The following is a 16,577-nucleotide window of genomic DNA, read 5'->3' as shown; positions in this document are numbered from 1 at the left end:
AATTTAGTTTGTCAGGTATTAATCATCCTGACTGATTGTTATGCCCCGTACACACGACCGGACTTTCTGGGGAAAAGGGTCAGACGGAATCATTCCGTCGGACATTCCGATGGTGTGTGGGCTTCATCTGACTTTTTCTTTCTAAAATTCTGACGGACCTAGAAATAGAACATGTTTCAAATCTTTCCGACGGAATCAGTTCCTATCGGGAAAACCGCTCGTCTGTATGCTATTCCGATGGACCAAAAATGAAGCAAGGGCAGCTATTGGCCACTGGCTATTGAACTTCCTTTTTCTAGGCCCGTCGTACGTCATTGCATTCTAAACGATCCGACTTTGGTATGATCGTGTATAGGCAAGTCTGTTTCAGCGGAACTCCGTCGGAAAGACCGTCGGAGTCTATTCTGACGGAAAGTCCGGTGGTGTGTGCGCGGCATAAGAAGATCAATTGATTCTCCTCTAATTCTGGAATTGTTGCACCTTTTCTCTTCTGTCACTAGGTGGCACTGTAGCTGGTGACATTAGAATGACAGGGGGCTTAGCAAGGTCAGAGTATGAATGGATGGGATGTCTCAGCCAATTGGCAGGGGTTTCTTTAGTCCCTTGGCCTGCTGGGAAAGCCTATTTATTTGGGTGGAGTCAGGTGATCCGGGTTCTGTGCCACCTGGACGGGTGTCTGGGTGGACGTGTGCTATGCCGCCCTGGGTTGCTAGGCCAAGCCAGAGGCTTCTCCTGGGGACACCTGGCTGAGGCTAGACTGCCTGAGGCCTATCCAGGAGCAGTAGAAGCAGCGTAAGTTTGGGACTGCAGGATTGGAGTCCAACTGAGTTGTGAAGGTTCAGCCGGACGGGGAACCAGTTGTAATCGGAGGTAGGGGGGAAGCTGTCGCCACTAAGGGACCATCCACCTTGTTATCGGAGACTACAGTGAGTAAGCTAGAGCCAGTACCCGAGCAGTCTTCTCACCAGCTGGGGATGGTGAAGAAGGGGGAAAGCTTCCGCAGGTGCCAAGCCAGGGACCCAGCAGGACTGCGGGGGTGATGCTTGAGGATCATCGAGTGCCAATCTAGGGACCCAGCAGGATAGTAATGGCCCGGAGACATGTGGAACTTGGGGGAGGGCCAGCATGACTGGGGTGGGACGGTGAGGCGGAAGCATAGGTTTTGGAGGAAGGACAGTGGGGGGAGTTTTAGTTAATTTAGGGGGGAGAAGCTTTGGTTGAAGCACGCAGTAGGAAGAGAAAGTCTTGGGGGAGAGGTAATTTCCCGCCCTCCCTCCCCTTTTTTATTTAAAGTTTGGAGTGTTAGATGGAGGATCAGTTGGGGTATTTTATTGGGGACTTGTTTTTTCTGTAGGTTTTATAAGGTTAAGGGTTTTTTTTTCTGTCATGTCGTAGCAGAGGGAGGTCTATGGGGTCTTTGAAGGTGGTGCTGAAAATAATGGAGTTTTGGGAGAGGGTTGGGCCCATACGGAGGTATGGGCGACCTTTCCCTTACAATGGGATTTAATCGTTGTATCTGGAAGGAAGTAGCTGGTTGTCCCTGAACTTGCGTAACGCACGGCGTGGGGCCTTTTTCATGGGTGTACCGATACAACTAGTTGGTGGAATTTATACTTGGCCTTCAAAGATCTCTAGATCAAAAAAGTTGGTAAAGATGTGTATTGGTTAATGTTATTAAAATTGTTTTATATGCATTAAGTTATATGTTTTGAAATTGTTGGAATATTTTATTTTGTTATAATAAAAAGGCTGCTATGGCCATTCGACTCAAAAAAGGAGAATATTGTGTCGTTTGGTCATTTGAGAGAAAGGTTGGTGAGTAGTGTTATGTTAATTAGGGAGCCTCACAATATGGCACATCCCTTAGTCAAGCGGGGGGGGGGGACGCTTGAGGAGTATACAGTGTGCTAGCTGTGGAAGAGCTCAGGAGATTCATTGGCGATTGGATCTGGAAGTCTAGTGAAAGACTGTGAGTAAAAGTCTACAGTGAGAGACTGTAGTGTAAGAAAATAACTATTCTATGTTGCCAATAGTTAAATACAACTACCATTAGTGACTGTTACAAGATTTGTTGCCATTGGAGACAGCAGTCCTACTTATACAGAAGTGGTATCTGGCTGGATGCCTTCCCCTGTATAGCTGTCTACCTATATAAGTCTTGGAGTATGCCAATCATCATTGCATCTACTCAAGGGTGTCCTGGCCCTAACCCTCTCTCCCACTGTTCTGCTAAGAGCCAATAAATCTCTTTTGCATTCAAAATGTGTCTGGCGCCCATAACTCCATCTCGCGTCACACCCACAATGCCTTGTAACCCACTTTACAAAGACAGATGTCAGCTATCCCTGACTCTGGAGGTCACCATTAGGCCTTTGGAGGTCTGGGACCTTGCTACACAGCTATAACAGATTAAACTCTTCTGTGAAAGCTATCCACAAGGTTTAGGAGTGTGTCTATGGGAATGTTTGACCATACTTCCAGGAGCGCATTTGTGAGGTCAGGCACTGATGTTAGACGAGAAGGCCTGGCTCATCCCAAAGGTGTTCTATCAGGTTGAGGTCAGGACTCTTTGCAGGCCAGTCAAGTTCCTCCATCCCAAACTCTCTCATATATGTCTTTATGGACCTTACTTTGTGTACTGGTGCGCAGTCATGTTGGAACAGGAAGGGGCCAAACTGTTCCCTCAAAGATGGGAGCATGAAATTGTCCAAAATGTCTTGGTATGCTGATGGCTTAAGAGTTCCCTTTACTGGAACTAAGGGGCCAAGCCCAACTCCTGAAAAACAACCCTACACCGTAATCCCCCCTCCACCAAATGATTTGGACAAGTGCACAAATCAAGGTCCATAAAGACATGCATGAGCGAGTTTGGGGTGGAGGAACTTGACTGGCCTGCACAGAGTCCTGACCTCAACCTGATAGAACACCTTAGGGATGAATTAGAGCGGAGACTGCGAGCCAAGCCTTCTCGTCCACATCAGTGCCTGACCTCATAAATGCGCTTCTGGAAAAATGTTCACATATTCCCATAGACACACTCCTAAACCTTGTGGAGAGCCTTCCCAGAAGAGTTGAAGCTGTTATAGCTGCAAAGGGTGGGCCAACTCAATATTGAACCCTACGGACTAATGCCCCGTACACACGGTCGGATTTTGCGACGGAAAATGTGTGATAGGACCTTGTTGTCGGAAATTCCGACCGTGTGTAGGCTCCATCACACATTTTCCATCGGATTTTCCGACACACAAAGTTTGAGAGCAGGATATAAAATTTTCCGACAACAAAATCCGTTGTCGGAAATTCCGAACGTGTGTACACAAATCCGACGGACAAAGTGCCACGCATGCTCAGAATAAATAAAGAGATGAAAGCTATTGGCCACTGCCCCGTTTATAGTCCCGACGTACGTGTTTTACGTCACCGCGTTCAGAACGATCGGATTTTCCGACAACTTTGTGTGACCGTGTGTATGCAAGACAAGTTTGAGCCAACATCCGTCGGAAAAAATCCTAGGATTTTGTTGTCGGAATGTCCGATCAATGTCCGACCGTGTGTACGGGGCATTAGACTGGGATGCCATTAAAGTTCATGTGCGTGTAAAGGCAGGCGTCTCAATACTTTTGACAATATAGTGTATGTCTGGCTGCTCCTACAGGGCCAGCAATTACCTTTAAAAGGGGCCCACTTCTACTGCAGAATAACTGTGCATTTTTTTGGGCATTCTGCACCCTCTCCCTTAGAATGAAGTTCAGCAATAAAAGTTGAAAAACTAAAATGACTGGAGGCCAACTTAGGCGGCACTCCGTGTCAAACACGCCAAGTGAAGTCAATGGGGTCACTCTGCATCCACGTGCCAAACACTGATATGGCAGTTGCTGCACGGTGATTCAATGTAAAATCCCCATTGGGGGAGAATGAATACAAAGCTTCCTCTGAATGGCTGACATCATCCTCCCCAACCAATCAGAGGAATCTTAGTATTTATGCATAGAATACTAAGCTTCCTGTGAAAGGCTTAGTGCCGCTCAGCCTGAGAGTGAGACGGGAAGTTCCCATCTCATTGCTGGAACACAGCCCTGAATATAGCGTTTGGCTGAGGATTTTTTTTTTTTTACAGTGCTCAGAGCTGTTGCATCTTTTTAGTGAAGTAAATAGTTACAATCTGATTGTACAATCTTCTTTAGATCTAATGCAATGAGAGGAAAAACCTATTTGGATACATATTTTTAGTAAATCTGAAGTCGACTGTTCAAAGATTGTACGGCCAGATTGCAACACATTTGGTGACCTTAAGTTTATTAGTTTTTTTATTTGTTATTTTTGTTATATTTTATTTATTTTGTCATCTTTATATATTTTGTTATTTATATTATATTTAGTATTATTTATTTTTTTAATTTTGTTAGTATTGCCCACCTGTTAGTATAAATATGTGCATCTCTCATGAAAGATTATAAAATAAACTATTCTGCCATCTAAGTATTTATTTTTTACCTAACAATACAAATGACCTGAGGTAAGGGAAAAAGAACAGTTGATGGCTAAGCTGTGTCAACCTCCTTCACAAACAGCTATTGGCTTTTCCCTAACGAGCAATTGATTGACATGCGCCTCGGACACAAGTTAATACTCCAAGGAGAGCACACTGCTTAAGGAAGGTGACAAATCAATGAATTATTTAAAATTCAGTTGCTATGGATCTAGGTTATCTGTTTATACTCAGAGGAGCTGCAGATGGGTCTTGGTTTTGGGTTGCCTCAGTGCTCTGTGTCTTGCTGGTCGTTAAGGAATTAAGTTAATGTAAAAGCCATGTGTTACATACCACTGGACCCATCTGAAGATTAATAAGTACAAAAGGGACTCAAATTCTCTCTCTACATCTCAGAGTTCACTAGGAAGCAGCCAAGGAGGATGTCTATCATGAGCTGAGTCTGCAAAAAAGACTTGTTTGGCTGTACTTGTGTACGAGTGGTCGGTGATGTGGCCACATTGGATCGGTACATGGAATCTGGACTCTCTGTGCTCACCACAAACTGCGTTTCTTACTTGTAAAGGATCTTCGGCCATTTTTTTGACTGGTAACACGCCAATTGTAACATGGAAACGCTTCGGTAGTTGGGCGACTGGTGGTGGAAAAAGTGGACCGTTTTTCTCCTGAGAATGGTGAGGACGTCCTTTGGGCATTTACATTGTGCGTTGGAAGGCTGACCGAATTTTCCTTGGAATGTATCGCCGGCGAGGAGTAGAGGACGTCTTGGAGAAAGACCAGGCCAAGTGGGCACTTCTGCGTAACGTTAACCAGGCAGTGAAACCCAGCACCCTACTACCGGTGAGCGGTGATCTTTGATAGCCTTGCCATGGTGACAGAGGTTCTTGTGTCCCCTGAGGGATGTTCTGGGGCAGAAGCTTTATAAGGTTAATAAGGTTCAGAAAGCAGAAGCTTTATAAGGTTTCACTTTAAGCAGTCATTAGCCTTGTTCAGAAGGTTTTCCACTATTAACAAGATATCCATTTTGGGTGGATTGGCATTGACCAGGTAGGGTCTGTCAGTGTTTTTTTTTTTCCTTTCTTTTGGTGTCTGTGTCTTATTGGGGGGGGGGGGTTACTTCACTTCCTGCCTGGGAGACACAACAGGAAGTGAAGGGAAATGTCTCTATAACTGTCACTGAATAGATATCCCTTCACCTCCTGGTTTGGTGAAAAGTGGAAAATTTTGTATCTTCCATTATTTTCAGTCCCACTGACAATGGTCACCAGGACAAATACGATGAATCTACCTGGGAGGGGGACGCAGAACATGATGGAAAATCCAAAATCTTACAGTTGCCTCCAGAACAGGGAAAATATTCCAATTTGGACACTTGTTTTCGATAACAGTTGGTCTGAGGCAGCCTTTCTTAACCAGGGTCCCTCCAGAGGTTGCTGGTTCCCTGAGCAATGAGCATTTTGTGACTCTCATGTAAGCTACCACTGAAAACAATTATCTGGCTGAATGAAAAAAACGAAACCGTGTATGGCCATGCAATCTGACATGCAACCACTACCTGCCTGGAGTTTGCATTTTCTCCCTGTGCCTGCATGGGTTTCCTCTGGGTACTCTGGTTTCCTCCCACACTCCAAAGACATGCTGATAGGTTAATTGGCTTCTGTCCAAAATTGGCCCTAGTATATGAATGGGGACCTTGGATTGTGGGTTCCTTGTGGTTCGGGACCGATGTGAGTGTGCGATCTACAATGTATAAGGATAGGGACAATTGTAGACACGCACCCACACTCACTCAGGTTGAACTGGATGGACTGGTGTCTTTATTCAACCTTACTATGTAACTATGTAACCAGACTTCTACCAGAAGTGGCCGTTGGATTCCTAATCTGACTCTAACCTATGCTGATTTTTGAGCCCTAAGCTAAAGCTAGCTATAGAATCCTAGACCAGAAGGGACAGGGTTTCCTAAAATAACAGGAGCTGTATATACACTCTATTGCAATAAACAGCTTCACCCAGTGGCATAGCGTGGGTTGTCAGCACCCGGGGCAAGGCAAGTAATCTGCGCCTCCCTCACCTGTGTACTTTTAGGCTCCATGCACACTAGCAGCTCCAAAATCGCTAGAAAAAATGCTGGCAAAAAAAAACGTCGATATAAGCTTTTTTTGCCAGCATTTTTTTTGCAGTGTTTAGGAGCATTTTCAAAAAAGTGTTTTTAGGAGTGCTAGCGTTTATAAGGAGCGGTGACCGCTGGCGTCCTTAACAACCAGCTGGTTGCCTAGGAGCTGGACATCAAGCTGGCAGCCGCTTCCTTAACAATGGATGAGTCATCAGCTGTCAATGGGGTTCCTTCAGGCCTGGTATGGATTTTAAGGGGAACCCAATGCCAAAATAAAATAAAAAAACGGCATGCACCCCCCCCAAATCCTTACCAGAACCCCACGTCAAAATGATAATTTTCTTTCATATTATCATAGCTCCAAATTGTCCTTCATTTGGGAGGGAACAGGGTCAAGGGAGCTGTGCTGTAACTCAGGGTAAATGAAGTGTGCTAGAGGTGCTGTGTGACCTAAGGGGTAAGGTGGGTGGTGGTGGGGGCGGGGGGGGTATGCTATGACTTTGGTGGGTGACAGCAAGGAAGGTGCTTTAGAGCAGTGAGGCTCACCCCCTTACGCCTCCTTGAGTCCAATCCACTCCAATATACTCCCTACAACTTTTGGTAGCAACCACGCCCTCTGTGTCCTTCTCCTTTTCTGCCACAACACCCATCATTGGCAATCCCAATTGGCCCCTACTATCCCGGGTCAAGTTCGTAATGATCGAGGATGAGGCATCAGATCAAGGGTGAGGAGTGAGGGCCAGCAGTATTGGATGAAGGGCGAGAAGCGGGGGACCACTGTCTCATATAGGGGTGAAGAGTTGGAGACAGCAGGATTGGATGGGGGTAAGCAGCGCGGGGGGGGGGCTAGCAGTGTCAGAACAGGGGGTGAGAAGTGAGGACCAACAGCATTGCATAGGGGGAATGGGGGTGGTTGGGGAATGGTGATTTGAGGAGCAGGGGATAGCAGCTGCTGATGGTGGGGTAGGAATGCAGGGCAGCTTCGGTGGATGGGGGTGAGGAGCAGTGGCCAGCAATGTTGGATAGGGGGTGAGGAGCAGGGGCTAGCAGCGTCATATGAGAGTGAGGAGCAGGGGCCAGCAGCATTAGATTGGTGGTGAGGAGCAGAAGGCAGCAGTGTTGGATAGGGGGCAAAGAGCAGGGGATGAAGAGCAGGGGCTGGCAGCGTCAGATGGGGTTGAGGAGCAGGGGCCAGCAGCATTGGATTGGGGATGAGGAGCAGCAGCCAGCAGTGTTGGATTAGGGGTGGGGAGAAGGAGACTGCAGTGTGAGGGTGAAGAGTTTGGGACATCAATGTCAGAAGTTGTCAACATCATGGATCAGCAGTGTGGCAAAAAAGTTTGAGAAGCTAAAATATATATATATATTTTAATTTTGGGTAATGTAGGAAAAGGTTAGAACCTCTGTGTGGTTTTTGCTCTTCTCCGGCGGAATTTACCTTAACTTTATTGTCCTGGTGGCAAAGTTGACAACCCCTGTGAGTCAAAGCTACAGCTCTCCCAATCAGCAGAGAGCATGAGCTTTGCTAATTGGAGAGTTCTAGTTCTGACTCAGCACGGGGTCATTTGAGATCTCTGCAGAGAGACTACTGTTTGCACACAGGGAGAAAGGGTTCTTCTTTGCAGCATACTGGCAGGGGACAGGCTGTAGCTGCTTTCTAAAGAAGTTTTACTTTAATTCTTTGAAGACCTTTTGATTTTCTTAGTTTTACTTCCTAATTTTTGTTAACTGATTTCAACTGAAGATTCAAATGGGCTTGAAAACATCATAACTTGATATATAAAAATATTTTGCCACACAAACTCATAAATCACAAAAAAGTACAAAAAGTCCATAAAAGTGCAGACTGTGCCAAAGGTGAATGAGAATCATCCAATGATGATATGTTCCCATGTGATAAAAAACATACAAAGTGGTATCAGTGCTTCTCTGTATAGAGTCACTCCAATTCTTTTCCTTCACCAATATGCACTCACCAGAATGCAATAAAATAAGGGATATACAAGTAAAACGGCCGAACCTACAGCAATGGCCGCCAATCCAGACCTTGGATAGGGCGGCGTGACATCAGCACGTAAGGCTCCTCCCTACGCGTTTTGTGCTCTTGCACATCATCAGGGGTTACACCAACACCGAAGTAATGAGGAGCCTAACGCGCTGACGCCACACCGCCATATCCAAGGTCTGGATCGGCGGCAATTGCTGTATGTTTGTCCATTTATGTTTGTTTTTACTTGGATGTACATCCCTTATTTTAGATTGTGTGCCATAATTTTAAAATAAACTGCTACACTATAAATCATTTCTCAGGCTCCGTTTGGCGAGCATCTTTTTGACCAGGATTCTGTACGAGGGGCCATTGCTTTTTGGGAGGAGCAGCTGGATGATTGCTGGGAATTGCCCAAGCTTGATTAGATACAATGCCATTTACCAATGGCATTATGGTGAGTGCATATTGGTGAAGGAAAAGCACTGGAGTGACTCTATACAGAGGAGCGCTGATGTCACTTTATATGTTTGGTATCACATGGGAAATGGATGATTCACCTTTGGCACAGTCTGCACTTTATGGACTTTTTTTTGTGATTTATGAGTTTGTGTGACAAAAGATTTTTGTATGTTTATTTATGAAACTTTGTTGTTAGAGAGTTTTAGCACTGCACCTTTTGTATATCACTGATTCGAATCATAGGGTTGGTCACCTTTGTGCTAGCAGCTTCACCTCTTAAGCACTCATTGTGTTTTATTACTATATACCATCATAACTTGATACTTTGGTTTTGGTTTTATAGGTATATTCAAAGTTCTCAAGCTTTTTTTTTTTTTTTTAAGCAGGAATTTTTTGGCAGGAAGGAACTCAAACTTGGAGTAAAATATCCAAGAATTTACTAATCGACATATTTCTTTGGTTTTCCTACAGGGCGATTATGTCTGGCTGGACCTTAAGACAGGCCGGGAGTTTGATGTACCGGTTGGAGCCGTGGTTAAACTATCTGATTCTGGGCAGAACCAAGTCTTGGATGATGAAGGAAATGTAAGTATATTCATTTAGAACAGAGGTCTTTAAACCTTCTAAACAAAGGGCCAGTTTACTGTCCTTTAAGTCTTTAGGGGGGCCATTGGGCCTACAAAACGCCCTTGCATCAGTAGGACTAAACAATCCCCCGTCATTAGTGTCATTGGTAGGAATTGTGCCCCATCATTGGAGTCACTGGGCCCCATTGTTGGTGTCATTGGGAGGAATTGGGCCCTTCATTGGTGTCAGTAAATGAAATAGTGCCCCACGGGCCGAATAAAAGCAAGCAAGGGGCCTCTGATTCAGAATACACCATGTACAGTTCTTCTCTTTGGGTGGTAATCATCACAGGTTTACATAAAAGAGGACTAATGGAGCTCTTAGTGGACCACAAATCTGGTTTGAGGTTTAAATGCCTGAGTTACCTTAAACGTCTGGTAGCCACCACAAGAACAAGATATTATTTTTGTGAAGGTATGCTCAGTCTGCTGTAGACAGTGGTTTTAATGATGCTTTTCCCTGTAATTCTCTACCAGACCTTAGGTGGATTTGTTCTTTAAATAGCAATCTGTGAATCCCAGCCTTATTGGTTAGCTGTGTTGGGTATCATCCGTTGTTGTTGCAGCGTCAAAAGACCACAGCATCGCCAATAGAGCTGGTTCTTTGACTCACTAACTTGTCATTTTGGATGTGCCCGTTGTCCAAAAATTTTCTATTGAAAACGTAGAGGTTGATCCAATGCATTTTGGGGGAACTTCCTTCATTTTTTGCAAGGCTGTTGTTACGTGCTAATGGAAATAGATGGACTCCATGGTAGTACCAGAATTCTTTGTAAAGGCAAATGCATCTTACAAGCTGGAATTTGCCACCACAGAGAATTCTGATACTACTGCGTAGTCCATCCATCTCCGTTAGCATGTACCAACACCCCTGAAGAAGGGGAAGGCATTTTTTTGGACACCGGGTGCTCCTTCCTTCTCATTCAAGCATTGGTTTTACTGAAGCGACAGCTCCGTCGTATCAGTAAGTCGGCAGCCCAAACCTCCTAAGGGAGATCAGCATCACCACTTACCTGCTGAACCACCTAACAACTATCAGTAACAGTCTGAACCAGTCCAGAGCAGTCTCTAGCTCTAATTAGTAACTTGTTATTTTTGGATATTTATTTGGTTGCTTCCATCTACAGGAGCACTGGATCTCCCCGCAGAATGCATCGCACATTAAACCAATGCACCCAACCTCCATCCACGGAGTGGAAGACATGATCCGTCTGGGGGATCTTAATGAAGCTGGAATCCTGCGTAACCTACTCATTAGATACCGGGAACACCTTATCTATGTGAGTATGAAGGGGCTTTATTGTCATATATGCCTGACTGTAATGACAGATGAATTCACTCTAGCTTGTTACACTTCCAATGCTGCCTCAATAATTCTTATGCCGCGTACACACGGTCGGACTTTTCGGCTACAAAAGTCCGACAGCCCGTCCGACAAACTTTCGACGGACTTTTGGCGGACTTGCGACTGACTTTCTAACGAACGGACGTGCCTACATACAATCACACAAAAGTACGACGGATTTGTACGTGATGACGTACACTGGACTAAAATAAGGAAGTTGATAGCCAATAGCTGCCCTAGCGTTGGTTTTTGTCCGTCAGACTAGCATACAGACGAGCGGATTTTTCGACCGGACTCGAGTCCGTCGGAAAGATTTGAAGCATGTTCCAAATCTAAAGTCCGTCAGATTTTCGACCGAAAAAGTCCGCTGCAGGTCCGATGAAGCCCACACACGGTCGGATTGTCTGCCGGGTTTGGTCCGTCGGACCAGTCCGGTCGAAAAGTCCAACCGTGTGTATGCGGCATTAGGGACATTTTACTGCTGAGTCAGAAAATGTTTGGCAAACATCTCCCACAATTCGCTGCATTATGGTCGTTTTAAATGGTTTATAAAATACTTTGTACGTTTAAAAGACTAAGCAGGGATGTGTTACAACCTCTGCCAATTTGTTGCTGCTTTCTGTGTCCTCACTGGAGATATTTCAGATCACTTCCTGTGCTAGTAGCAGGTAGTCTAGCGCTGGCCATAGAAATTTGGGCAGTGGTTCAGCAGGAATTGGAAGAATTTTGATCCATCTATGGGCAGGCTGATTGTACTGAAGTCTAAATCTTTAGGCTGCTTAACAGAATTTCTAACTCCCTCAAGCTATAGGTTTACCAGAAGTAATTTCCTCCTGCTAGATGTTGGATTTTTTTTTTTTTTTTAATGGAGCATACAGAAGATGTGGGAACACCTCCACAGTGGAAGAAGTGAGATTCCAATATAGAAAGTAACAGAGCTATGATGTGTTTGTTTGACGTTTTAATCATTAACCACTTCAGCCCCGGAAGATTTGGCTGCTGAATGACCAGGCCATTTTTTGCGATTTGGCACTGCGTCACTTTAACTGACAATTGCGCGGTCGTGCGACGTTGCACCCAAACAAAATTGACGTCCTTTTTTTCCCACAAATAGAGCTTTCTTTTGGTGGTATTTGATCACCTCTGCGGTTTTAATTTTTTGCGCTATAAACAAAAAAGAGCGACAATTTTGAAAAAAAAAAACGCAATATTTTGTACTTTTTGCTATAATAAATATCCCCATTTTTTTTTAAAAAAGCGAATTTTTCTCAGTTTAGGCTGATATGTATTCTTCTACATATTTTTGGTAATAAAAATCACAATAAGCGTATATTGATTGGTTGGCGCAAAAGTTATAGCGTCTACAAAATAGGGGATAGATTTATAGCATTTTTATTATTTATTTATTTTTTTTTATTAGTAATGGCGGCGAACTGCGATTTTTTTTTTATTGGGACTGTGTCATTATGGCGGACACATCGGACACTTTTCACACATTTTTGGGACCATTGCCATTTATACAGCGATCAGTGCTATAAAAATGCATTGATTACTGTAAAAATGTCACTGGCAGGGAAGGGATTAACACTAGGGGGCGATCAAGAGGTTAACTGTGTTCCCTGTTTGTGTTTCTAACTGTGGGGGGAGGGGACTGACTAGAGGAAGTGACGGATCGTGGTTCCTAGCTAATAGGAACTCACGATCTGTCACGCCTCACAGAACAGGAATTTGTGTGTTTACACACACAGACGTCCCTGTTCTGCCTCTCGTGCCCGCGATCGCTTGTGGCCGGCGGTCATTGCGACCGTCAGCCACGAGCATTGGCATCCCCGCTGTGCAGCGAGTGCGTGCCCGTGCGTACGGCGGCGCGCGCGCTCACCTGCTAGCACGACCCCGCGAGCTGACCCCGCGAGCTGACGTATATATAGCTACGACGACTCGTAGGATCGTGCCGACCTGCCGCAGTAAAATGCCAGCGGCTGGTCGGCAAGCGGTTAACCACCTTTTCTTTACCATAATGGCGGGACCGGTTCATAAATCATGTGACTGCTGTGACAACAAAAACGTGATCCTGCCAGTAAGTCTGCTAATTTTCAACTTCCTTTAACAGATCAAGCTGTCCAGTAAAAGTGGCAGTTAGGGAGTTTAGACAAACCATTTAACACTGATTGAATTCAGGTACAATAAAAGCTTTTATAGAATTATATTTAAGTTGAGTTTGTAAAGGCTGAAAATTTTTTTTACCTTCATGCATTCTATGAAGCATCCCCCCAGCCCCCCTAATACTTACCTGAGCCCAATCTTCCTTCAGCAATGTGCATGAGAGCCTTGGCTCTCCAAGGACTCTCCTTCCTCATTGGCTAAGACAGCAGCAGGAGCCATTGGGCTATCAATCACAGCCAGTGAGTGAAAGAGGAGAGAGAGAGGGCAGGGCCAAGCCATGGCTCTGTGTGTGAATGGAGTTTGCTTGGGTGCCCCCGTTGCAAGCTGGTTGCTCTGGGGGCACTTGGCAGTTGGGAGGGGCCTGGAGTGCCAGCGGGGGACCCAAGAACAGGAGGATCGTGGCTGCTCTGTGCAAAAACACTGCTCAGAGCAGGTAAATATAACGTTTGTTATTTTTACCACTTGCCGCCCGCCATATAGCAGAATGACGGCGGCAAAGTGGTTTCATTATCCTGACCGGACGTCATATGACATGATCAGAATAATGAGCCGCTGCGCGTCCCCAGGGGCGCGCATTGCGGCGATCGTTGTTGCGGGGTGTCAGTCTGACACCCCGCAACACCGATCTAGGTAAAGAGTCTCTAACATAGACTCTTTACCACGTGATCAGCCGTGTCCAATCATGGCTGATCACAATGTAAATAGGAAGAGCCAGCGATCGGCTTTTCCTCACTCGCGTCTGACAGACGCGAGTATAGGAGAGCCGATCGGCTGCTCTTCTGACAGGGGGGGGTCTGTGCTGTTTATCAGCACAGCCCCCCTCGGATCCCGCCCAGGACCACCAGGGAAGCCGCCCAGGACCACCAGGATGGCCACCACACTGGACCACCAGGTATGCCCCCTAGCCCCCAGGGAAATACCAATCTGTGCCCAGGCAGCTGCCAATCTGTGCCCAGGCAGCTGCCAATCAGTGCCCACTCCAATGCCTACCACTGCCAGTGCCACCAGGGATGCGTATCAGTGCCCATCAGTGTCACGTATTAGTGCCCAGCAGTGCCGCCTATCAGTGCCCAGCAGTGCCGCCTATCAGTGCCGCCTGTCAGTACCACCCTATCAGTGCCCAGCAGTGCCACCTTTCAGTGCCCATCAGTGTCGCCTATCAGTGCCCATCAGTGCCAACCAGTGCCACCCATGAGTGCCCATCAGTGCCGCCTATCAATGTCCATCAGTGCCACCCATCAGTGCCCATTGTCAGTGCCCGCTCATTGGTGCCACCTCATCGGTGTCGCCGTATCAGTGCCTGTCAGTGCCGCCTTATCAGTGCCCATCAGTGAAAGAGAAAACTTACTTATTTACAATTTTTTTAACAGAAACAAAAGCAAAACTTTTATTTTTTTCTAAATTTTCGGTCTTTTTTTATTTGTTTAGCAAAAAATAAAAACCGCAGAGGTGATCAAATACCACCAAAAGAAAACTCTATTTGTGGGAACAAAATGATAAAAATTTAGTTTGGGTACGGTGTTGTATGACCGCGCAATTGTCATTCAAACTGCGACAGCGCTGAAAGCTGAAAATTGGTCTGGGCAGGAAGGTGTATAAGTGCCCTGTATTGAAGTGGTTAAATAAAAATTTACTTTTATATCACTTTAACCACTTCCGGACCGCCCACCGTCGTTATACGTTGGTACTTTGAAGAGGAATATTGTTGTTATGGCATAACCCCGGTATCCTCTTCTTCAGTGAGCGGTCCGGTTTAAGATAAAAGTGGTCTCTGCAGCGGATTTGCAGCAAAATCCACGTTTATCGGCGGCGGGAGAGGGGCCCCTCCGGCGATCGGATGTTGTCTCTTCCTGGGTATGGAGACGAGTGAGGGGAAGATGGCCCCCACCCATCTCCATAACAATGCAGGGCAGAAGCGACGTCAAAACGTCACTTCCACCCATAGCTCTTAAAGGGACATTTTTTTTTTTCATTTCTTTTTAAATGACAAAATTTTGATCTCATATTAAGGAGGTCCTGTCATGCTTTTTTTCTATTACAAGGGATGTTTACATAGTAGGAATAAAAGTGACACATTTTCTTTTAAAAAAGAACAGTGTAAAAATAAAAAATAAAAGGTAAAATAAATAAGAAAATTTTTTTTTTAAACGTGCCCCGTCCTGCCGAACTCGCGCACAGAAGCAAACGCATATGTGAGTAGCACCCGCATATGAAAACGGTGTTCAAACCACACATGTGAGGTATCACTGCGATCGGTAGAGCGAGAGCAATAATTCAAGACCTAGACCTCTTCTCTAACTCAAAACATGCAACCTGTAAAATTTTTTAAACATCGCCTATGGAGATTTTTAAGGGTAAAAGTTTGTCGCCATTCCACGAGCGGGCGCAATTTTGAAGCGTGACATGTTGGGTATCAATTTACTCAGCGTAGCATTATCTTTCATAATATAAAAAAAAATTGGGCTAACTTTACTGTTGTCAAAAAATATTTTTTCCAATAAAAGTGCGCTTGTGAGACCGCTGCGCAAATACGGTGTGACAGAAAGTATTGCAACGACCGTCATTTTATTCTCTAGGGTGTTAGAAAAAAAAATTTATAATGTTTGGGGGTTCTAAGTAATTTTCTGGGACAAAAAAAAAGGGAAGTTGGGACTTTAAATGAGGTGGTAGACTGTGTAGAAAATGTGGTCAGTTTGATTAAGGTAAAAGATATATTGCATATAGATGGTAGACATCATATGGAAAAACATATAATGAAGTGTTGTCATACTGTACGTATGCATACTAAATTCAAAATACAGAATAATAGTAAAATTCATATACAGAAATCAATGAGTAAGTAACATTGTAATATACGTATGCATAGAGCGGTAACATCGTATGGGTAGATGTGTACATGATAAACACTTGGTACATATATATAGCATAATCAATTAACATGACAGCTGGCAGCCAAATTAATAATACAGGTTAAGAATAAGTATGACATATCCTGATATGAAGTTAGTAGGGCATATAACTACATCCTTAAAGCCCGACGCGTTTCTGTGTAATATACACTTCTTCAGGGGCGGCAGTACCTAATCATGCCCAAGGTCTCGGAGGTTTATGCAGATATTGCTGCTTCGGGCCTGTGTAAACCCTGAAGAAGTGTATCTTACACAGAAACGCGTCGGGCTTTAAGGATGTAGTTATATGTCCTACTAACTTCATATCAGGATATGTCATACTTATTCTTAACCTGTATTATTCATTTGGCTGCCAGCTGTCATGTTAATTGATTATGCTATATATATGTACCAAGTGTTTATCATGTACACATCTACCCATACGATGTTACCGCTCTATGCATACGTATATTACGATGTTACTTACTCATTGATTTCTGT

General features: G+C 44.8%; 1 protein-coding gene across 4 annotated transcripts in view; it reads left to right on the top strand.

The window, feature by feature from the left end:
* The window catches only part of MYO7A (myosin VIIA), a 305,890-nt gene that overhangs the window by 53,706 nt on the left and 235,607 nt on the right, over positions 1 to 16,577 (top strand). For 3 of the 4 annotated variants that reach the window (XM_073612852.1, XM_073612851.1, XM_073612853.1), the window contains 2 exons: positions 9,526 to 9,639; positions 10,808 to 10,960. In XM_073612852.1, the coding sequence (XP_073468953.1) occupies positions 9,526 to 9,639; positions 10,808 to 10,960 (267 nt within the window). Of the gene's footprint in view, positions 1 to 5,209; positions 5,330 to 9,525; positions 9,640 to 10,807; positions 10,961 to 16,577 lie in introns of those variants that run through there. The other variant, XM_073612854.1, reaches the window with a different exon arrangement.

Source organism: Aquarana catesbeiana, linkage group LG02 (genome assembly GCF_042186555.1).
Source record: "Aquarana catesbeiana isolate 2022-GZ linkage group LG02, ASM4218655v1, whole genome shotgun sequence".
NCBI classification, from domain to species: Eukaryota; Metazoa; Chordata; class Amphibia; order Anura; family Ranidae; genus Aquarana; species Aquarana catesbeiana.
This window is presented reverse-complemented; position numbering and strand designations above follow the sequence as displayed.